Source organism: Cyclopterus lumpus, chromosome 2 (assembly GCF_009769545.1).
Source record: "Cyclopterus lumpus isolate fCycLum1 chromosome 2, fCycLum1.pri, whole genome shotgun sequence".
NCBI classification, from domain to species: domain Eukaryota; kingdom Metazoa; phylum Chordata; class Actinopteri; order Perciformes; family Cyclopteridae; genus Cyclopterus; species Cyclopterus lumpus.
The window spans coordinates 12,570,222-12,589,070 of NC_046967.1; the positions used below are offsets into that span (position 1 = coordinate 12,570,222).

The window sequence follows — 18,849 nt, forward strand, 5'->3', positions numbered from 1 at the left end:
GTAATACCTGGTCAGTACAGCGAGGCATGTGGCACAGCATTGCATTTAAAATGTTGTCCGAGGCTTAAGCCCCTAACCCCCTAACCAAATGACCTGGTGACCCCACTGTGATGGGCTAAGGGAACATGTCGATGCACCGGTTGTGCTGGAGTTTCTTATTGTGCATCTTTTTGTGTGTTTTGAAGGCGTGGCAGTGAACTTCACAGAGATGGAAGACATCCACTTGGCTGCTGTGATTCTGAAGACCTTCCTGAGGGAATTACCTGAGCCTCTGCTGACCTTCCAGCTCTACAACGACGTTGTCAACTTCAGCTGTATGTTCACACATTCACTACTGTTTTTGTTAGGAGGATCCTATTGAAACTGGTATGTTTATTATTATTAGTATGATGATGGCCCTATTGACATTTTTATTAGTATTATTCTGGCAATTGAATTGCCTTTTTTAAGGGCTTCATCATATCCCAAAACTCCCCAAAGTTGAAATGCATATCAGGACTGGTGAAAAATGTGATATTCTGGGGGTCTCGCATTTAGGTAGAAAGAAATGTCTCTATAGCGCCTCCTAGTGGTACACCATTCGCCTAATTTTAATTAGTCCTATGATTCTTATTTTTGTACATTTTTGGGGTACTTGCCATACACGAAAACTCACTTGGTCAAAGTCAAATTTGGGTTTTAAAAAATGACAATTGGGCCTAATCACTCAAGTATATGTGCACATTGCATCCTGTAACCTGCACAACAAAACACTAGGGGGTGCTACAGTAATTCGCCCAATTTGGCCGTTTTTGTCATTTTTCGCCATTTTACTTTTACACATTCCTCCCACAACATTCATCCCATCGACTTCAATTTTGTTTAAGAATGATCTAAACACGTTAAAGATGAATAGTTATAAAAATGGTGAGTTTTCACCAAAGAACCTTGACGTGGCGTGGATCCCAATACATAGAAAGTGGGTGAAACATCATCCAATCGTGCCAGAAATAATCCTGCATGATGCTGGTCCAGTCCTGAGCACATTTACATGAAGAAACTTTCAAATGTGTCATAGAAACACATACTGGGAAAAGAAAATTCTTCTCAGCTCAACAGACCCTCGTCTGGGACACTTCTCCTGAGCAGGTCTCCTGGTATTATATCAGTAAATGGTAACTGGACTTTGTAGTCTTCCGAGCACTCGAAGCGCTTTACACTACAAGTCATCGTTCATGCAGTTGTTCCTATGTGACATGATTTCTGATGTCCACGTGGTGATTGACATCCTCAACGAGCTCTAACGGTGTCTGTCTGTTGTGTGCCAGCTGTATCCAGTGACGGCCAGGTGGCTTTTATGAAGACACTGGTGGAGTCGCTGCCAGAGGAGAACTACACATCCCTCCGATTCCTCATCACCTTCCTGGCTCAGGTACTCCACTTCCTGTCCAGAACCTCCATCGGTCGCTCTGCTGCCGGCTGTAACCCGTCTGTTTGTGTGTTTAGGTATCGGCCAACAGCGAAGTGAATAAGATGACCAACAGTAACCTAGCTGTGGTGTTTGGTCCTAACCTGCTCTGGGGGCGGGACAACGCCATGTCACTCAGTGCCATTGGGCCAATCAACAACTTCACCAGAACCCTGCTGGACCAGCAGCATCTGGTCTTTACCTGAATCTTGCCCCTCCTCCCTGCAGTCAGAAACACCATATTCCATTAAAAACTCTACGCTTTAAAAAGATCCCGTGGACCAATGACATTTCATTTAGCTTCTCATTAGTCCTTACATTCCGATTGGCCGTTAGCAGTGTCTTATCAAGCGGTCTGGACTCCAGGCCTGTGGGTGGAGAAGGTCCATGTTAGACTGCAGCCATAAGACGTATAGCACAACATCGTACAGCTCCGAAGTTGTTGGCATTACTTTCTCACCCTCTAACGTGACATCATTAGGGAGTGTAGCTTTCAGGACATGTATGTGTATTCATTATGTCATACATGTCATGACACCAAACCAACCTTTCCTACGGTGCATGTGTTTCTAAGTCAACAGCCTGGCTCTCATCTCGGGTCTCTACAGGGACGTTAATAGTTTTCTTTCTTCTGTCCAACACCTCCATCTTTCACAGAGAGCAGGGTGATGGCACACGATCAATAATCACAGATTATGACGCAATGCAGTTACCAAACATCCCCTCTAGGGTTATGATCCCACACCAAAAGAGAGGAGAAATGATGAGGGAGCTACGAGTCTCCATGAACGTCTCAGGTTAAATTACGTGGAACCGAATGTTGTCGACAATCTTTGACATGCTGTCGTTATGGAAACCAGTAGAAACCAGTTGAAAGGGAGCCAGGACTCAAAGTGGACTGGCTTACAGCTCAGTAATATACAGCATATATGTTTATGGTTCTTTATGGTCATCTCATTATATTTGACTTTAATGTTGTATTCATAGTATCTCTGGATTTCTCTTATTTTAACATTATAATTCGGCCTCATTGTAGTTGTTTAGTGGTAATGGATCAACTCTGTGTCATGAGCTGGAATATTTGATGGTACAAAAACAGGATTAAGAATTAAAAGCAGATATACAAATAGTTTTTAAATAGTGATCTTTATTCAGAATTTAATGCAAAACACTTCCTTCATGCTTCCTGCTGCCGTGATTCATACAGTCTAATATATTGGTAAAGTTTAAATGTGAAACACAGATTACGTGGGTCAAGAAAACCCAGGAAGTGAATGAAAGTAGCATTTGTGTCAGTGGTGAGCGTGACCTTTAGCCGGTTGGGTTGTGGAAAGAGAAACAGATGCAGCTACAGTTTGTAGCACAGTGCTAACCTGGGCTCTATTGTAGCACAGTGCTAACTGGGCTCTATTGTAGCACGGTGCTAACCTGGGCTCTATTGTAGCACAGTGCTAACCTGGGCTCTATTGTAGCACGGTGCTAACCTGGGCTCTATTGTAGCACTGTGCTAACCTGGGCTCTATTGTAGCACAGTGCTAACCTGGGCTCTATTGTAGCACGGTGCTAACCTGGGCTCTATTGTAGCACTGTGCTAACCTGGGCTCTATTGTAGCACAGTGCTAACCTGGGCTCTATTGTAGCACAGTGCTAACTGGGCTCTATTGTAGCACGGTGCTAACCTGGGCTCTATTGTAGCACAGTGCTAACCTGGGCTCTATTGTAGCACGGTGCTAACCTGGGCTCTATTGTAGCACTGTGCTAACCTGGGCTCTATTGTAGCACAGTGCTAACCTGGGCTCTATTGTAGCACGGTGCTAACATGCGCTCTATTGTAGCACAGTGCTGACATGGTCTCTATTGTAGCACGGTGCTAACTGGTCTCTATTGTAGCACAGTGCTAACCTGGGCTCTATTGTAGCACAGTGCTGACATGGTCTCTATTGTAGCACGGTGCTAACTGGGCTCTATTGTAGCACAGTGCTAACATGCGCTCTATTGTAACACAGTGCTGACATGCTCTCTATTGTAGCACAGTGCTAACATGCTCTCTATTGTAGCACAGTGCTAACATGCTCTCTATTGTAGCACAGTGCTAACCTGGGCTCTATTGTAGCACAGTGCTAACCTGGGCTCTATTGTAGCACAGTGCTGACATGGTCTCTATTGTAGCATGGTGCTAACATGCGCTCTATTGTAGCACAGTGCTGACATGCTCTCTATTGTAGCACAGTGCTAACATGCTCTCTATTGTAGCACAGTGCTAACCTGGGCTCTATTGTAGCACAGTGCTAACATGCGCTCTATTGTAGCACAGTGCTAACCTGGGCTCTATTGTAGCACAGTGCTAACATGCGCTCTATTGTAGCACAGTGCTAACATGCTCTCTATTGTAGCACAGTGCTAACCTGGGCTCTATTGTAGCACGGTGCTAACCCGTGCTACAAGCTGTAGTCCTAGTTGTGAAACCAGTCATGGGCCAAACAGGAAGTGGGAGCAGCCAATGAGCTTTATCGTAAAGAGGGGTTTCATTGATCCTGGGTTTAGTCCTTAGTCCGAGCCCGGTCCAGGTTTTTCTTTTTGTTGACTGGGGAAGATGATGGTGTTATGAATCATAGTCATCTTCTTCCTCACAACAGCTGGTGTAAACAATAACACAAACACCAGGGGAATATCGCTCTCTGTCCACCACTTGACATATATTGTTGTTATTTGGATTCCTCACAAACAAGAAACAACCTTTTAAACAAGTTGAATGAGTTGTATTCATATCTTTGATGCTCTTAACAACGTCATGCACTTTAATTCACGAGCGACGTGCCATTGGAAACGATTCATGGAATCAGCTGTAATATACTATGTTTTTAAAGGGTTAGAATCCGGTCTTTTAATCTCGTTTCAGATTGTTATTGAAAGAGTTAACTTGAGTCGTGACTTATGTTATGAAATAGTGTGCAGCCAATCAACATTCATTGTTTCCCTATTCATAACCCTCGACAGGAGGAAGATGTCTTTATCAAATCTTAAAGAGAACATTTATCTAGAAGTTTCTGCTTATTGACGTATTTAATGCAACATGAAGTGTAAACGAGCTAAAGTAGATCCTGACCACAAGGGGGCGGGACATAATTCAGACAATAAATAATACGGCCACCAGAATGCTGTTTATTGTTTCTGGTTTATCTATTTCCATGTTGACCCAACGCAGCATCCAGGGTGTGTGTGTGTGTGTCTATATATATATATAGACACACACACACACACACACACACACACACACACACACAGCAGGGTTTATGTTAGTCTGTGGAATCCGCTCACAGAGCTTGTTCCTGCATTTCTGTTCATTAATTTTAATGTAATTCCAAAAGCCAAATAGTATTTCTGTAATTCTGCTCTTCTGTACTCGTTTATTTGGTCTTACTTCAGTTCCTCACGCCTTAATTTAAAGAACCATTAGTTATTGTTTTCTCATGAATCTGATTAGTCTCACTGTACTGACCTCTAGTGGTTCTACTGCATATGAGCAGCGTGACCTTTGTGACCTTGATCATTGGTGTCTTCTTTCTGCAGTCGTTCATGTGGCCAAACTATGCAGGTTAATGGTTTTATTGTTGTTGTTGTTTATGTAAGTATTATGTTGTAATGTTGATGCTTCATATGTGACTGAGAAGAACCAACAGATATTTAGTCTCAAATGTTTCCCTGTTGTTTACCTGTTTACCTCGTGGTAATCGGCATGCTCTTGGTGTAAACATGGTGTTTGTAGGTGTGTCAACACATTATGTCTCACTGTCGGCTTCTGAACATTTAGGATTGTAAATACAAAACCGTATTGTAAACAACTAAACAACAAAACAGGTTCTCTTGATAGAAAAATGACTGGATAGCGGTACAAGTCTTTCCCTTTGATGTGCGTGATGAGGATGATGATGATGATGATGACTACCATCAAAGTGCCGTGTCCCCGTTCTACAGACTAGTTCCACACCAGAAGTTCTAGTGGTCCCAAAGGTTCTCCAGGAGACTCAAAGGGAGTCCTGTTCCTTTAAGGGGGGCGATGGAGTCCTATTCAGACTTGATAAATCTATAACGTCCTCATTAAAGATGTTTAGTAATTTATCGTCATACATTAAATTGTGAAATGATAAAGTAGAAACATTTAAATGAGGATTAAAGTCTTAAACTTTAATCCTCATTTCAATGTTTCTACAATATCCAGTCAACCAAATATGTTTTTATAATTCAATAATAATTAGCATCCTGCTGTTCCAGATGTTTTTTTTATAGTTTATTACATTTCTGCTCAACTCTGCTGACCAATCACAGCCCAGTCTATGGATCGTTGTACTGTAACTGTTGTCATGGTGACAGTGAACAATAGTTCTGTGTTTCCAGGCTGATTTATTGATCATCCTTTAATTTAGATATTGTGGATGTCGGTCGTATGATTATTATGTGCTGTAATATCAACGTATTGAAATAAACGAATGGTAAACAAGCTGAGCGTTTTATTATTGTTTACATATATATGTACCCTAACACAACTTTATTGTTTACATATTTGTACCCTAACACAACTTTATTGTTTACATACTTACAATAGAACAAACATTTTCATGAAAGTTTCAAGCGTATGAATCATGTTTGTTGATTTTAATGTGTCAAGATGAAAGCTTCACTTTCGACTACGAGGAGAAACACAGGAACCAGACCTCCAGACTCCTGAACCTGGGACCCTGAACCTGGGACCCTCCAGACTCCTGAACCTGAGACCCTCCAGACTCCTGAACCTGGGACCCTGAACCTGGGACCCTCCAGACTCCTAAACCTGACCTCCTGAACCTGGGACCCTCCAGACTCCTAAACCTGACCTCCAGACTCCTAAACCTGGGACCCTCCAGACTCCTAAACCTGGGACCCTCCAGACACCTAAACCTGGGACCCTCCAGACTCCTAAACCTGGGACCCTCCAGACACCTAAACCTGGGACCCTCCAGACTCCTAAACCTGGGACCCTCCAGACTCCTAAACCTGGGACCCTCCAGACACCTAAACCTGGGACCCTCCAGACTCCTGAACCTGGGACCCTCCAGACTCCTGAACCTGGGACCCTCCAGACTCCTGAACCTGACCTCCTGAACCTGGGACCCTCCAGACTCCTAAACCTGACCTCCAGACTCCTAAACCTGGGACCCTCCAGACTCTTGAACCTGGGACCCTCCAGACACCTAAACCTGGGACCCTCCAGACACCTAAACCTGGGACCCTCCAGACTCCTGAACCTGACCTCCAGACTCCTGAACCTGGGACCCTCCAGACTCCTGAACCTGACCTCCAGACTCCTGAACCTGGGACCCTCCAGACTCCTAAACCTGGGACCCTCCAGACTCCTGAACCAGACCTCCAGACTCCTAAACCTGACCTCCAGACTCCTGAACCTGGGACCCTCCAGACTCCTGAACCAGACCTCCAGACTCCTGAACCAGACCTCCAGACTCCTGAACCTGACCTCCAGACTCCTGAACCTGACCTCCAGACTCCTAAACCTGACCTCCAGACTCCTGAACCTGGGACCCTCCAGACTCCTGAACCTGACCTCCAGACTCCTGAACCTGGGACCCTCCAGGACCTGGCTTCGTCGTGGAGGAAGCCTGCCGTCCCCTGGGGATGCCATGCTGGTTTGGATCCCTGATCTGGCTCCAGGGCTCAGTCAAGGACACCAGGAGGTTCTCTTGCTGCCCGAACCGCTTCGGTACCGGTGGTCCGATCCTCCAGAGCTTCGTAGTCCAGGCAGCTGGTCTCATGCAGCTTCAACTGATGAGTCTCAAAGATGATGTCATCAGTGAGGAAGGGCAGTAACAACAGGTGAGCAGAGCGCTATGAACCAGACCATAATAATCAGCATGAATCACATGAACCAGACCATAATAATCAGCATGAATCACATGAACCAGACCATAATAATCAGCATGAATCACATGAACCAGACCATAATAATCAACATGAATCACATGAACCAGACCATAATAATCAGCGTGAATCACATGAACCAGACCATAATAATCAGCGTGAATCACATGAACCAGACCATAATAATCAGCATGAATCACATGAACCAGACCATAATAATCAGCGTGAATCACATGAACCAGACCATAATAATCAGCATGAATCACATGAACCAGACCATAATAATCAGCGTGAATCACATGAACCAGACCATAATAATCAGCGTGAATCACATGAACCAGACCATAATAATCAGCATGAATCACATGAACCAGACCATAATAATCAGCGTGAATCACATGAACCAGACCATAATAATCAGCATGAATCACATGAACCAGACCATAATAATCAGCATGAATCACATGAACCAGACCATAATAATCAGCGTGAATCACATGAACCAGACCATAATAATCAGCATGAATCACATGAACCAGACCATAATAATCAGCATGAATCACATGAACCAGACCATAATAAATCAGCATGAATCACATGAACCAGACCATAATAATCAGCATGAATCACATGAACCAGACCATAATAAATCAGCATACAACCTCAAACCGTGTGACAGCACACTGGTACTTTAATAAAAATAATTAAAAGTAGTTACAAACTTGTTTAGACAAGCCAACGTTTATAAATATTAAACTAATATTAGAGATGAAACATACTGGGCTCATTAAAAACATGTTCGTAAGAGCATTTCACAAGAAGAGGACTGCTTTGCCTTCATCTCACGTTTCTCTCCATCATCTCATGGTTTCTCTCTCTCCACCCTCATGGTTTCTCTCCATCATCTCATGGTTTCTCTCCATCATCTCATGGTTTCTCTCCATCATCTCATGGTTTCTCTCTCTCCACCCTCATGGTTTCTCTCCATCATCTCACGTTTCTCTCCATCATCTCATGGTTTCTCTCTCTCCACCCTCATGGTTTCTCTCCATCATCTCACGTTTCTCTCCATCATCTCATGGTTTCTCTCCATCATCTCATGGTTTCTCTCCACCCTCATGGTTTCTCTCCATCATCTCATGGTTTCTCTCCATCATCTCATGGTTTCTCTCCATCATCTCACGTTTCTCTCCATCATCTCATGGTTTCTCTCTCTCCACCCTCATGGTTTCTCTCCATCATCTCATGGTTTCTCTCCATCATCTCATGGTTTCTCTCCACCCTCATGGTTTCTCTCCATCATCTCATGGTTTCTCTCCACCCTCATGGTTTCTCTCCACCCTCATGGTTTCTCTCCATCATCTCATGGTTTCTCTCCATCCTCTGGTAGTGCAGCTCCACCCTTCCCTCCATCAGTTCTTCCACATGTAGCTGTAGTTACTCATGTTGATGTGAGTCAGGGCGGTCTTGCCCAGGCTGGAGGGCTGCTGGAGCTGCTGGACCGAAGCAGGATGGAGACCACAACCAGACAGGTCCACCGACGCCCCAGAACCCTGCAAACCATCAGAGACAGCTGGACTGAGAACGAGACTCCGATCGGCATTTCATCTTTTTATATATGCAGGACCCCAAAAAAGGAATAGTGATGCATCAGCGTTCATTAGGATTTAATTTATATGTTGACCCCATTGGTCCTAAGGTGGAGCACAGTGAGTCACAGCAGTTTGACCCTACAATGACCCCATTGGTCCTAAGGTGGAGCACAGTGAGTCACAGCAGTTTGACCCTACAATGACCCCATTGGTCCTAAGGTGGAGCACAGTGAGTCACAGCAGTTTGACCCTATTGGTCCTAATGGTGCGTTCACACCAAACTTTTTGCGATTTTTTTCGCGCAAGTGGATCCCATGTAAAGTGAGTGGATCCCATGTAAAGTGAGTGGATCCCATGCAAAGTGAGTGGATCCCATGCAAAGTGAGTGGATCCCATGCAAAGTGAGTGGATCCCATGCAAAGTGAGTGGATCCCATGTAAAGTGAGTGGATCCCATGTAAAGTGAGTGGATCCCATGCAAAGTGAGTATATCCCATGTAAAGTGAGTGGATCCCATGTAAAGTGAGTGGATCCCTGTAAAGTGAGTGGATCCCATGTAAAGTGAGTGGATCCCATGCAAAGTGAGTATATCCCATGTAAAGTGAGTGGATCCCATGTAAAGTGAGTGGATCCCTGTAAAGTGAGTGGATCCCATGTAAAGTGAGTGGATCTCATGCAAAGTGAGTAGATGCAAAGTCAATGCACAGACGCGATAGACGCACATTTTTCACCAGAGTTGAGTTATTTCAACTTTGGTGAAAGCCAATCAGCGTTGAGATGCTCCGCCCGTCACTGTCCTGTCGTTGTTGAATCAGAAAAAAATGGAGGACACTCATCGTAGCTGTTTGCGGACGCCCCGAGCTCTTTAATACAACTACAGGTTAGACTGAAGTAGCGCTGGATGCTACTTCAGTCTCAGCTTCAGTCATCCAGACGCAGTTCCTGGAGAAGACGGTGAAATCCACCGAGCTGCGGCGACGGGTGATGTTATGAACCCAAACACGAGGGCGTCTGATGTTCTGACGTTTGTGGGATTTCCACAACAAGTATAGAGTAGAAATAGTGGTTATTTATTTCACGGTGGAAGTTATAACCGTTTTTACGGAGACAAGCCACGCCCCCTTTCAAGTCTAATGCGTCCGTGCATTGACTTTGCATGGGATCCACTCACTTTGCATGGGATCCACTCACTTTGCATGGGATCATGGGAACTGCGCGTTTGGTGTGAAAGCTGCACATGAATGAACACAACTTGTCGGGCGACTAAACTCACGCGAGTAAAGCGTTGCGAATATTCTCACCTGTTGCTTGGTGGCGTGTGTGTTCATCACAGCGGTCGGTGTGTGTGTGTTCATCACAGCGGTCGGTGTGTGTGTGTTCATCACAGCGGTCGGTGTGTGTGTGTTCATCACAGCGGTCGGTGTGTGTGTGTTCATCACAGCGGTCGGTGTGTGTGTGTACAGAGCAGCTGAGAAGTTCCCTTTCTGTGCAGGCCGAAGGAGGGTGGTGATGGTGTGGAGGGAGGAGGGGAGGATAGGTCCTAAGGAAGGAGGAGACTCGTTAAACATGACACCCACAGCTCTCTACCAGCTTTTGGTGAAAAGAGGAGATGAGAACCTGTGATCTCCAGACTGCTGATGTTCTGGTAGGTTGAACCAACCTGGCTCTTCACGTTCACACTGCGGGCCTGAAGAAAACAGACTTAGACAGCTGGAGACATAGCAGCAGTGTGTGTGTGTGTGTGTGTGTGTGTGTGTGTGTGTGTTCACACCTTCAGCGTGTGCATCGTAGCTCCTCTGAAGGCACCAGGAGCCAGGAGTGTTGGGGGCAACCCGGCCTGGCAGCCGGCTGCAGCCACCAGGCTCTTACAGCTGATGAGGAAGTTGATGAGGGTGAAGGTGTGCGGTCCAGAGACACACACCACGGACTCCGGCTTGTGGTCCAGAGACACAGCGGGACCCTCCTTATGACTACCAGAGGTCAAGGAGTGGTTCTTGATGACATGACCTGAGCAAAGCTTCAGCAGTATGAAACACAAGCAGCTGAAGCAGGAGGATACAGTTGCATGGTGATGCTGTCTGGCTTCTTGATCTTGTCCTGGATGCCCATCTCCTTCAGCCAGGAGAAGCTGCCGTCTTCATCCTCATGCTCTTCATCGCCCGCCCGACTCGCTTCACCCCCTTGGAGCTCAGAGCACCTACAATTCATAATCAATTAGGTTTCACCCTCATGATGGAGATTGATTGAATCATCAATACTTCACTTGTTGAAGCAATATTGTGTGTGTGTGTGTGTGTGTGTGTGTGTGTGTGTGTGTGTGTGTGTGTGTGTGTGTGTGTGTGTGTATATATATATATATATATATATATATATATATATATATATATATATATATATATATATATATATATATATATATATAGCCTGTCACACATGTGGTATACAGTGGAGACGACACTTACTCCTCCTCTTCCTCGGTCAGGTTGAGTTGCTCCCTGCTCGTCCTCCTCTCCTCCACTAGAGGGAGACTGAACTCTATACCTAAAGACAAATAAACTGGCACTGTAATCATTGATGCTGCAGTCTCACTAAAGCTTCTCGGTACTTTCTATTTAAATTAAACAGTCTCTGCTTCGGTCGATCAGGATCTAGATGAACAAACAGGTCTGAGGTCTGCAGGATTCATATCCCATACCTGTTATGAATGAGTACCTGATGACAGGATGTCTAACTGTGGTGACTCACCTTCAGCCTTCATGGCCTCCCGGAGCCCCCTGGTGGTAGGGGAGATGAAGGCCGTCATGCTGCTGGAGGCCCCGAGACCTGCAGCCCTGAACAACACAGTAAACTGACAGAAGAGGCCAGATCAGATGGAGCCCCCAGTGGTCGTAGACCTAGAACATGGAGGTAACACAGACCTGATGGGAGCAGAGGTAGAAGTAAGGACACAGCCTGGCCTTCAGGAGACTGTAGAGAGACGACAGACTCACTGACCTGGAGAAGAACCAGAGATGTTGTTGTTGTTGTGATGTTGAGTCCCAATTAGACACAAAAACAGGTTCAGAAAAACCAAAGTTACAAATAAGTAACTTAACTAAAGACCCCTCATGGCATTCCAACATGTAACTTAACTAAAGACCCATCAGGACCCCCTTAACATGTAACTTAACTAAAGACCCCTCAACATGTAACTTAACTAAAGACCCCTCAACATGTAACTTAACTAAAGACCCTCAACATGTAACTTAACTAAAGACCCTTAACATGTAACTTAACTAAAGACCCTCAACATGTAACTTAACTAAAGACCCCTCAACATGTAACTTAACTAAAGACCCTCAACATGTAACTTAACTAAAGACCCTTAACATGTAACTTAACTAAAGACCCTCAACATGTAACTTAACTAAAGACCCCTCAACATGTAACTTCACTAAAGACCCCTCAACATGAAACTCCACTAAAGACCCCTCAACATGTAACTTCATTAGAGACCCCTCAACATGTAACTCCACTAAAGACCCGTCAACATGTAACTTAACTAAAGACCCTCAACATGTAACTTCACTAAAGACCCCTCAACATGTAACTTCACTAAAGACCCCTCAACATGTAACTTAACTAAAGACCCCTCAACATGTAACTTCACTAAAGACCCTCAACATGTAACTTCACTAAAGACCCTCAACATGTAACTTAACTAAAGACCCCTCAACATGTAACTTAACTAAAGACCCATCAGGACCCCCTTAACATGTAACTTAACTAAAGACCCCTCAACATGTAACTTAACTAAAGACCCCTCAACATGTAACTTAACTAAAGACCCTCAACATGTAACTTAACTAAAGACCCTTAACATGTAACTTAACTAAAGACCCTCAACATGTAACTTAACTAAAGACCCCTCAACATGTAACTTCACTAAAGACCCCTCAACATGAAACTCCACTAAAGACCCCTCAACATGTAACTTAACTAAAGACCCCTCAACATGTAACTTCACTAAAGACCCTCAACATGTAACTTCACTAAAGACCCTCAACATGTAACTTCATTAGAGACCCCTCAACATGTAACTTCACTAAAGACCCCTCAACATGTAACTTAACTAAAGACCCCTCAGGACATCTCAACATGTAACTTAACTAAAGACCCTCAACATGTAACTTCACTAAAGACCCTCAACATGTAACTTAACTAAAGACCCTCAACATGTAACTTCACTAAAGACCCCTCAACATGTAACTTCACTAAAGACCCCTCAACATGTAACTTAACTAAAGACCCCTCAACATGTAACTTCACTAAAGACCCTCAACATGTAACTTCACTAAAGACCCCTCAACATGTAACTTAACTAAAGACCCCTCAACATGTAACTTCACTAAAGACCCTCAACATGTAACTTCACTAAAGACCCTCAACATGTAACTTAACTAAAGACCCTCAACATGTAACTTCACTAAAGACCCCTCAACATGTAACTTCACTAAAGACCCTCAACATGTAACTTCATTAGAGACCCCTCAACATGTAACTTCACTAAAGACCCTCAACATGTAACTTAACTAAAGACCCCTCAACATGTAACTTAACTAAAGACCCCTCAACATGTAACTTAACTAAAGACCCCTCAACATGTAACTCCACTAAAGACCCTCAACATGTAACTTCATTAGAGACCCCTCAACATGTAACTTAACTAAAGACCCCTCAACATGTAACTTAACTAAAGACCCTCAACATGTAACTCCACTAAAGACCCCTCAACATGTAACTCCACTAAAGACCCCTCAACATGTAACTTATCTAAAGACCCCTCAACATGTAACTTAACTAAAGACCCTCAACATGTAACTTAACTAAAGACCCCTCAACATGTAACTTAACTAAAGACCCCTCAACATGTAACTCCACTAAAGACCCCTCAACATGTAACTCCACTAAAGACCCCTCAGGACATCTCAACATGTAACTTAACTAAAGACCCTCAACATGTAACTCCACTAAAGACCCCTCAACATGTAACTTAACTAAAGACCCCTCAACATGTAACTTAACTAAAGACCCCTCAACATGTATCTTAACTAAAGACCCCTCAACATGTAACTTAACTAAAGACCCCTCAACATGTAACTTAACTAAAGACCCTCAACATGTAACTTAACTAAAGACCCCTCAACATGTAACTTAACTAAAGACCCTCAACATGTAACTTCATTAGAGACCCCTCAACATGTATCTTAACTAAAGACCCCTCAACATGTAACTTAACTAAAGACCCCTCAACATGTAACTTAACTAAAGACCCTCAACATGTAACTTAACTAAAGACCCCTCAACATGTAACTTAACTAAAGACCCTCAACATGTAACTTAACTAAAGACCCCTCAACATGTATCTTAACTAAAGACCCTCAACATGTAACTTCACTAAAGACCCCTCAACATGTAACTTCATTAGAGACCCCTCAACATGTAACTTCATTAGAGACCCCTCAACATGTAACTTCACTAAAGACCCTCAACATGTAACTTAACTAAAGACCCCTCAACATGTAACTTCATTAGAGACCCCTCAACATGTAACTTCACTAAAGACCCCTCAACATGTAACTTCATTAGAGACCCCTCAACATGTAACTTCACTAAAGACCCTCAACATGTAACTTCACTAAAGACCCTCAACATGTAACTTCATTAGAGACCCCTCAACATGTAACTTCACTAAAGACCCCTCAACATGTAACTTCATTAGAGACCCCTCAACATGTAACTTCACTAAAGACCCTCAACATGTAACTTCACTAAAGACCCTCAACATGTAACTTCATTAGAGACCCCTCAACATGTAACTTAACTAAAGACCCCTCAACATGTAACTCCACTAAAGACCCCTCAGGACCCCCTCACCATTCACTCATCAGACTCTGCTGCAGCCCCCCATCCTGAGCCCACGGGGTGCTCCTCCCAGCAAAGCTCCTCTCGGCGTTGATCCTGGGGAACAGGGGGATCCAGGGCAGGGAGGGGTGCTGCCAGTAGACCAGACTCTGCTGGAAGGCACAACGGAGCTCGGAGCAGGACCGGGGATCCTACAGGGGGAACCGGGCGGGTCAAAGGCTTTATATGCTTTATGTGTTAATGCACCCACAACATATGTGTAGTGTCCTTATGGCAACGGTTCTGGAAGTTATTAAAATAATTGAATGTCAACGTGATATCTCTCTTTAGGAGGATCATTTTGTATTTCCTTGTTTTTCAGTAATATCACCACAACAGGAATTTAAATATGTAATCAATAAACAGATTTGAACTATTACCATCAATGTAGTCAAAAGTACAATATTTCCTTCTGAGATGTCGTGGCCTAGAAATAAATAGTAACAAAAAAATAGAAACACTCAAGTAAAAGTACTTCAAAATGGACTCGACTGATGGGTCCATATGGAGGAGCAGACCCCCGGACCCCCCAGCGATGACGTCCACCCACCAGTCTAACAAAAACCCTCAGTCCCTGATGCATGTAGAGCTGAGAATGACGTGCACATCATAAACTGTACGTGCACTAGTGTGCATAGAGCGACATGATGCTCCATAGCAGAACGAGACCTGGACCCACCGCTCTAATGGGGTCCTAAAGACAGGAAGGTCTACCTGGAGACTGTGGGGCAGGGGGCTAAACTGAGCCCTGCAGTGATGCCGCAGCCCGAGCGCCTCCTCCTGGGCTTTGGGGTGCTCGGCCCACCCCAGGGTGAGCGGGGAGGTGAAGAGGAGGCGGGTCTTCAGGCTCCAGTCCGCTGGGTACTCTGTGCAGACGGGAGCAGCGATGGAGGCAGGAGCGATGGCCTGGGGGCTCTGGGAGGAGACATGGTAGAAGGTCTTCACACGGTCTGGTACTCGAGAATGTGAAGCCTGAAGTACAACACAAACCTTCAGCAGCGGGCTGTGAACTTCCTCCTCCTCTTCTTCAAATAGAGAGTCGTCTTCAAGGAGGCACTTCACCAGCAGAGGGCAGTAAAGTATTACAACGTGTATAACGAGACATTTTACATTTAATATAAAGTATTGAAACGTGTATAACGAGACATTTTACATTTAATATAAAGTATTGAAACGTGTATAACGAGACATTTTACATTTAATATAAAGTATTAAAACGTGTATAACGAGACATTTTACATTTAATATAAAGTATTGAAACGTGTATAACGAGACATTTTACATTTAATATAAAGTATTGAAACGTGTATAACGAGACATTTTACATTTAATATAAAGTATTGAAACGTGTATAACGAGACATTTTACATTTAATATAAAGTATTGAAACGTGTATAACGAGACATTTTACATTTAATATAAAGTATTAAAACGTGTATAACGAGACATTTTACATTTAATATAAAGTATTAAAACGTGTATAACGAGACATTTTACATTTAATATAAAGTATTAAAACGTGTATAACGAGACATTTTACATTTAATATAAAGTATTAAAACGTGTATAACGAGACATTATACATTTAATTTAAAGTATTAAAACGTGTATAACGAGACATTTTACATTTAATATAAAGTATTAAAACGTGTATAACGAGACATTTTACATTTAATATAAAGTATTAAAACGTGTATAACGAGACATTTTACATTTAATATAAAGTATTAAAACGTGTATAACGAGACATTATACATTTAATTTAAAGTATTAAAACGTGTATAACGAGACATTTTACATTTAATATAAAGTATTAAAACGTGTATAACGAGACATTTTACATTTAATATAAAGTATTAAAACGTGTATAACGAGACATTATACATTTAATTTAAAGTATTAAAACGTGTATAACGAGACATTTCCCATGTAATTTAAAGTATTAAAACGTGTATAACGAGACATTTCCCATGTAATTTAAAGTATTAAAACGTGTATAACGAGACATTTCCCATGTAATTTAAAGTATTAAAACGTGTATAACGAGACATTTCCCATGTAATTTAAAGTATTAAAACGTGTATAACGAGACATTTCCCATGTAATGTGTTGTGGACCAACCGTGTCTCGGTGTTGCAGTCTCTCCGCCGCCGCCAGCCTCACGCCGAACGGCAGCTGGCCTCCTGGACTTCCGGGCGTTGTTGACGTGTCCCCCTCAAATCCCTCCGGTCCGGTCCCGGTGCTCGTCGCGGAACGGTCCGCAGCTTCGACGTTCCCGGCGTCGTTAGAAATGAGGCGTTTCTTTTTAGGGCTGCGGGTGTTCTCAATACTCGCGAACGGGTTCCTGCGCTTCGTCCCCCCTCCGGAGCGGTTCTGGTAGTTGAACAAGGGCCCCGGGGAGAAGGGCCGAACGCACGCCCGGGATGAGTCGCTTTGTCCGGGGCTGCCCGCGGAGGGAGGGCCGCTCGGGCTCGAGGAGACGCCGGCGTCGCTTCGGGTTCTTCTCCGCCTCATTCGCATGATTTCAGCCGGTCGCTTGAAGCTGGGCGAGTAGCCTTCCTGTTGGGACATCGTGCCGGGGACACGGTTCTAAAGAGGAACGGTTCTAAAGAGCGGACCGGTTCTAGAGAGAGGAACGGTTCTAAAGAGCGGACCGGTTCTAGAGAGGACCGGTTCTAGAGAGAGGAACTGTTCTAAAGAGCGGACCGGTTCTAGAGAGGAACGGTTCTAGAGAGAGGAACTGTTCTAAAGAGCGGACCGGTTCTAGAGAGAGGAACTGTTCTAAAGAGCGGACCGGTTCTAGAGAGGAACGGTTCTAGAGAGAGGAACTGTTCTAAAGAGCGGACCGGTTCTAGAGAGAGGAACTGTTCTAAAGAGCGGACCTGTTCTAGAGAGAGGAACTGTTCTAAAGAGCGGACCTGTTCTAGAGAGAGGAACTGTTCTAAAGAGCGGACCTGTTCTAGAGAGAGGAACTGTTCTAAAGAGCGGACCTGTTCTAGAGAGAGGAACTGTTCTAAAGAGCGGACCTGTTCTAGAGAGAGGAACTGTTCTAAAGAGCGGACCTGTTCTAGAGAGAGGAACTGTTCTAAAGAGCGGACCGGTTCTAGAGAGGAACGGTTCTAGAGAGAGGAACTGTTCTAAAGAGCGGACCGGTTCTAGAGAGAGGAACTGTTCTAAAGAGCGGACCTGGTCCACTTCCGTTTGACTGTTGCGCCTTCTGCGCTTTACAAATATGGCGCGCAGCTTAATGACGTAGAGTCTCCTCGCGTGTTGCCTTCGCGTACAACAGAAAAAAACGGAAAACGGTAAACTCTTCTCAGAAGGGAAATCAATAATTTTCGAAATGTGACTGGATAAACAAAGAAAACATGACAATAAATCGCGTCGTTGTTTAATGGTAATTGAACATGAATGGTGTGTCTGGTTTATGATAAACATCATGTTCTTATAGTATTAAGAATTACTCAAATGATTATTATTATGTAATTAATATTACATTCTAAAAAATAATGAATACAAATAAAAAGCATTAAAAGAAAAGCAATTACTTAAAATAGTATTCAATATAATTTATTCATGTTATGCTATTTCTATATAACTATTATTATTTTTTTTAATTGACAACATCTATGTCATTTTGTCTTCGCATCAAACACAATGCAAAACAAAAAAAACTCATATTATTGCAGTGGATTATTTTAATGATGTTTGTAACAATACTTTGGGCGTACAAAACCATTCCACACTTAACTTATAGCACACCAAGCATATGGTTTGGTATTACATCACAGATATAAACATATATAAATAAATATCTTGTCAAGCCCGCATCCCCACCTCTGTCACAGTGATTAATAGGACATTATGTAAATGTTGTCCCCCTTGTTAATTTGTCCCTCATTTGTCATTACTGAGGGTCATCAATCACATCTGAAGCTCAGCCGAATAAATCAATTAT

At 43.5% G+C, this 18,849-nt stretch overlaps 3 protein-coding genes across 11 annotated transcripts in view; 2 read left to right on the plus strand and 1 right to left on the minus strand.

The window, feature by feature from the left end:
- The window catches only part of arhgap1 (Rho GTPase activating protein 1), a 20,266-nt gene extending 14,321 nt beyond the window's left edge, over window positions 1-5,945 (plus strand). Inside the window, exons 11-13 of the mRNA XM_034549421.1 lie at window positions 186-314; window positions 1,308-1,411; window positions 1,486-5,945. Of these exons, the coding sequence (XP_034405312.1) occupies window positions 186-314; window positions 1,308-1,411; window positions 1,486-1,653 (401 nt within the window). The 3' untranslated portion in view covers window positions 1,654-5,945. The remainder of the gene's footprint in view (window positions 1-185; window positions 315-1,307; window positions 1,412-1,485) is intronic.
- Window positions 5,941-18,053, minus strand: LOC117742264 (protein downstream neighbor of son homolog). Of its 9 annotated transcripts, none has more exons than XR_004611010.1 (13): window positions 17,013-18,053; window positions 15,882-15,947; window positions 15,606-15,806; window positions 14,865-15,043; window positions 11,867-11,942; window positions 11,694-11,796; window positions 11,411-11,489; window positions 11,008-11,145; window positions 10,720-10,918; window positions 10,566-10,635; window positions 10,250-10,488; window positions 7,060-8,910; window positions 5,941-6,795 (listed from the first exon to the last, which is right to left on the minus strand). XR_004611010.1 is itself a non-coding variant. In XM_034549375.1 (12 exons), exons 1-12 carry the CDS (start codon window positions 17,460-17,462, stop codon window positions 8,770-8,772), a joined length of 1,941 nt encoding a protein of 646 aa, XP_034405266.1. In that variant the 5' UTR covers window positions 17,463-18,053; the 3' UTR covers window positions 5,941-8,769. The 9 variants fall into 9 exon arrangements, 1 of the variants encoding a protein (XP_034405266.1); XR_004611016.1 differs by having other exon boundaries at window positions 5,941-6,574; window positions 7,015-8,910; XR_004611017.1 differs by having other exon boundaries at window positions 5,941-6,526; window positions 6,994-8,910.
- Window positions 6,280-7,281, plus strand: LOC117740546 (the record flags this gene model as incomplete). The annotated part of the gene is made up of 1 exon (XM_034547018.1): window positions 6,280-7,281. A coding segment is annotated over one exon (1,002 nt), but the record flags the coding sequence as incomplete, so codon positions are not given.
- Window positions 18,054-18,849: the final 796 nt, after the last annotated feature.

Bases quoted from the DNA above. Each gene is read 5' to 3' on its own strand.
- LOC117742264 (XM_034549375.1), bottom strand. From the start codon at position 17,462: ATGTCCCAACAGGAAGGCTACTCGCCCAGCTTCAAGCGACCGGCTGAA. The intron at 15,044-15,605 runs GTAGACCTTCCT...TTCCCCCTGTAG, and splicing joins CCCTGCCCCACAGTCTCCAG to GATCCCCGGTCCTGCTCCGA. The intron at 8,911-10,249 runs GTGAGAATATTC...GATGGTTTGCAG, and splicing joins CACACGCCACCAAGCAACAG to GGTTCTGGGGCGTCGGTGGA.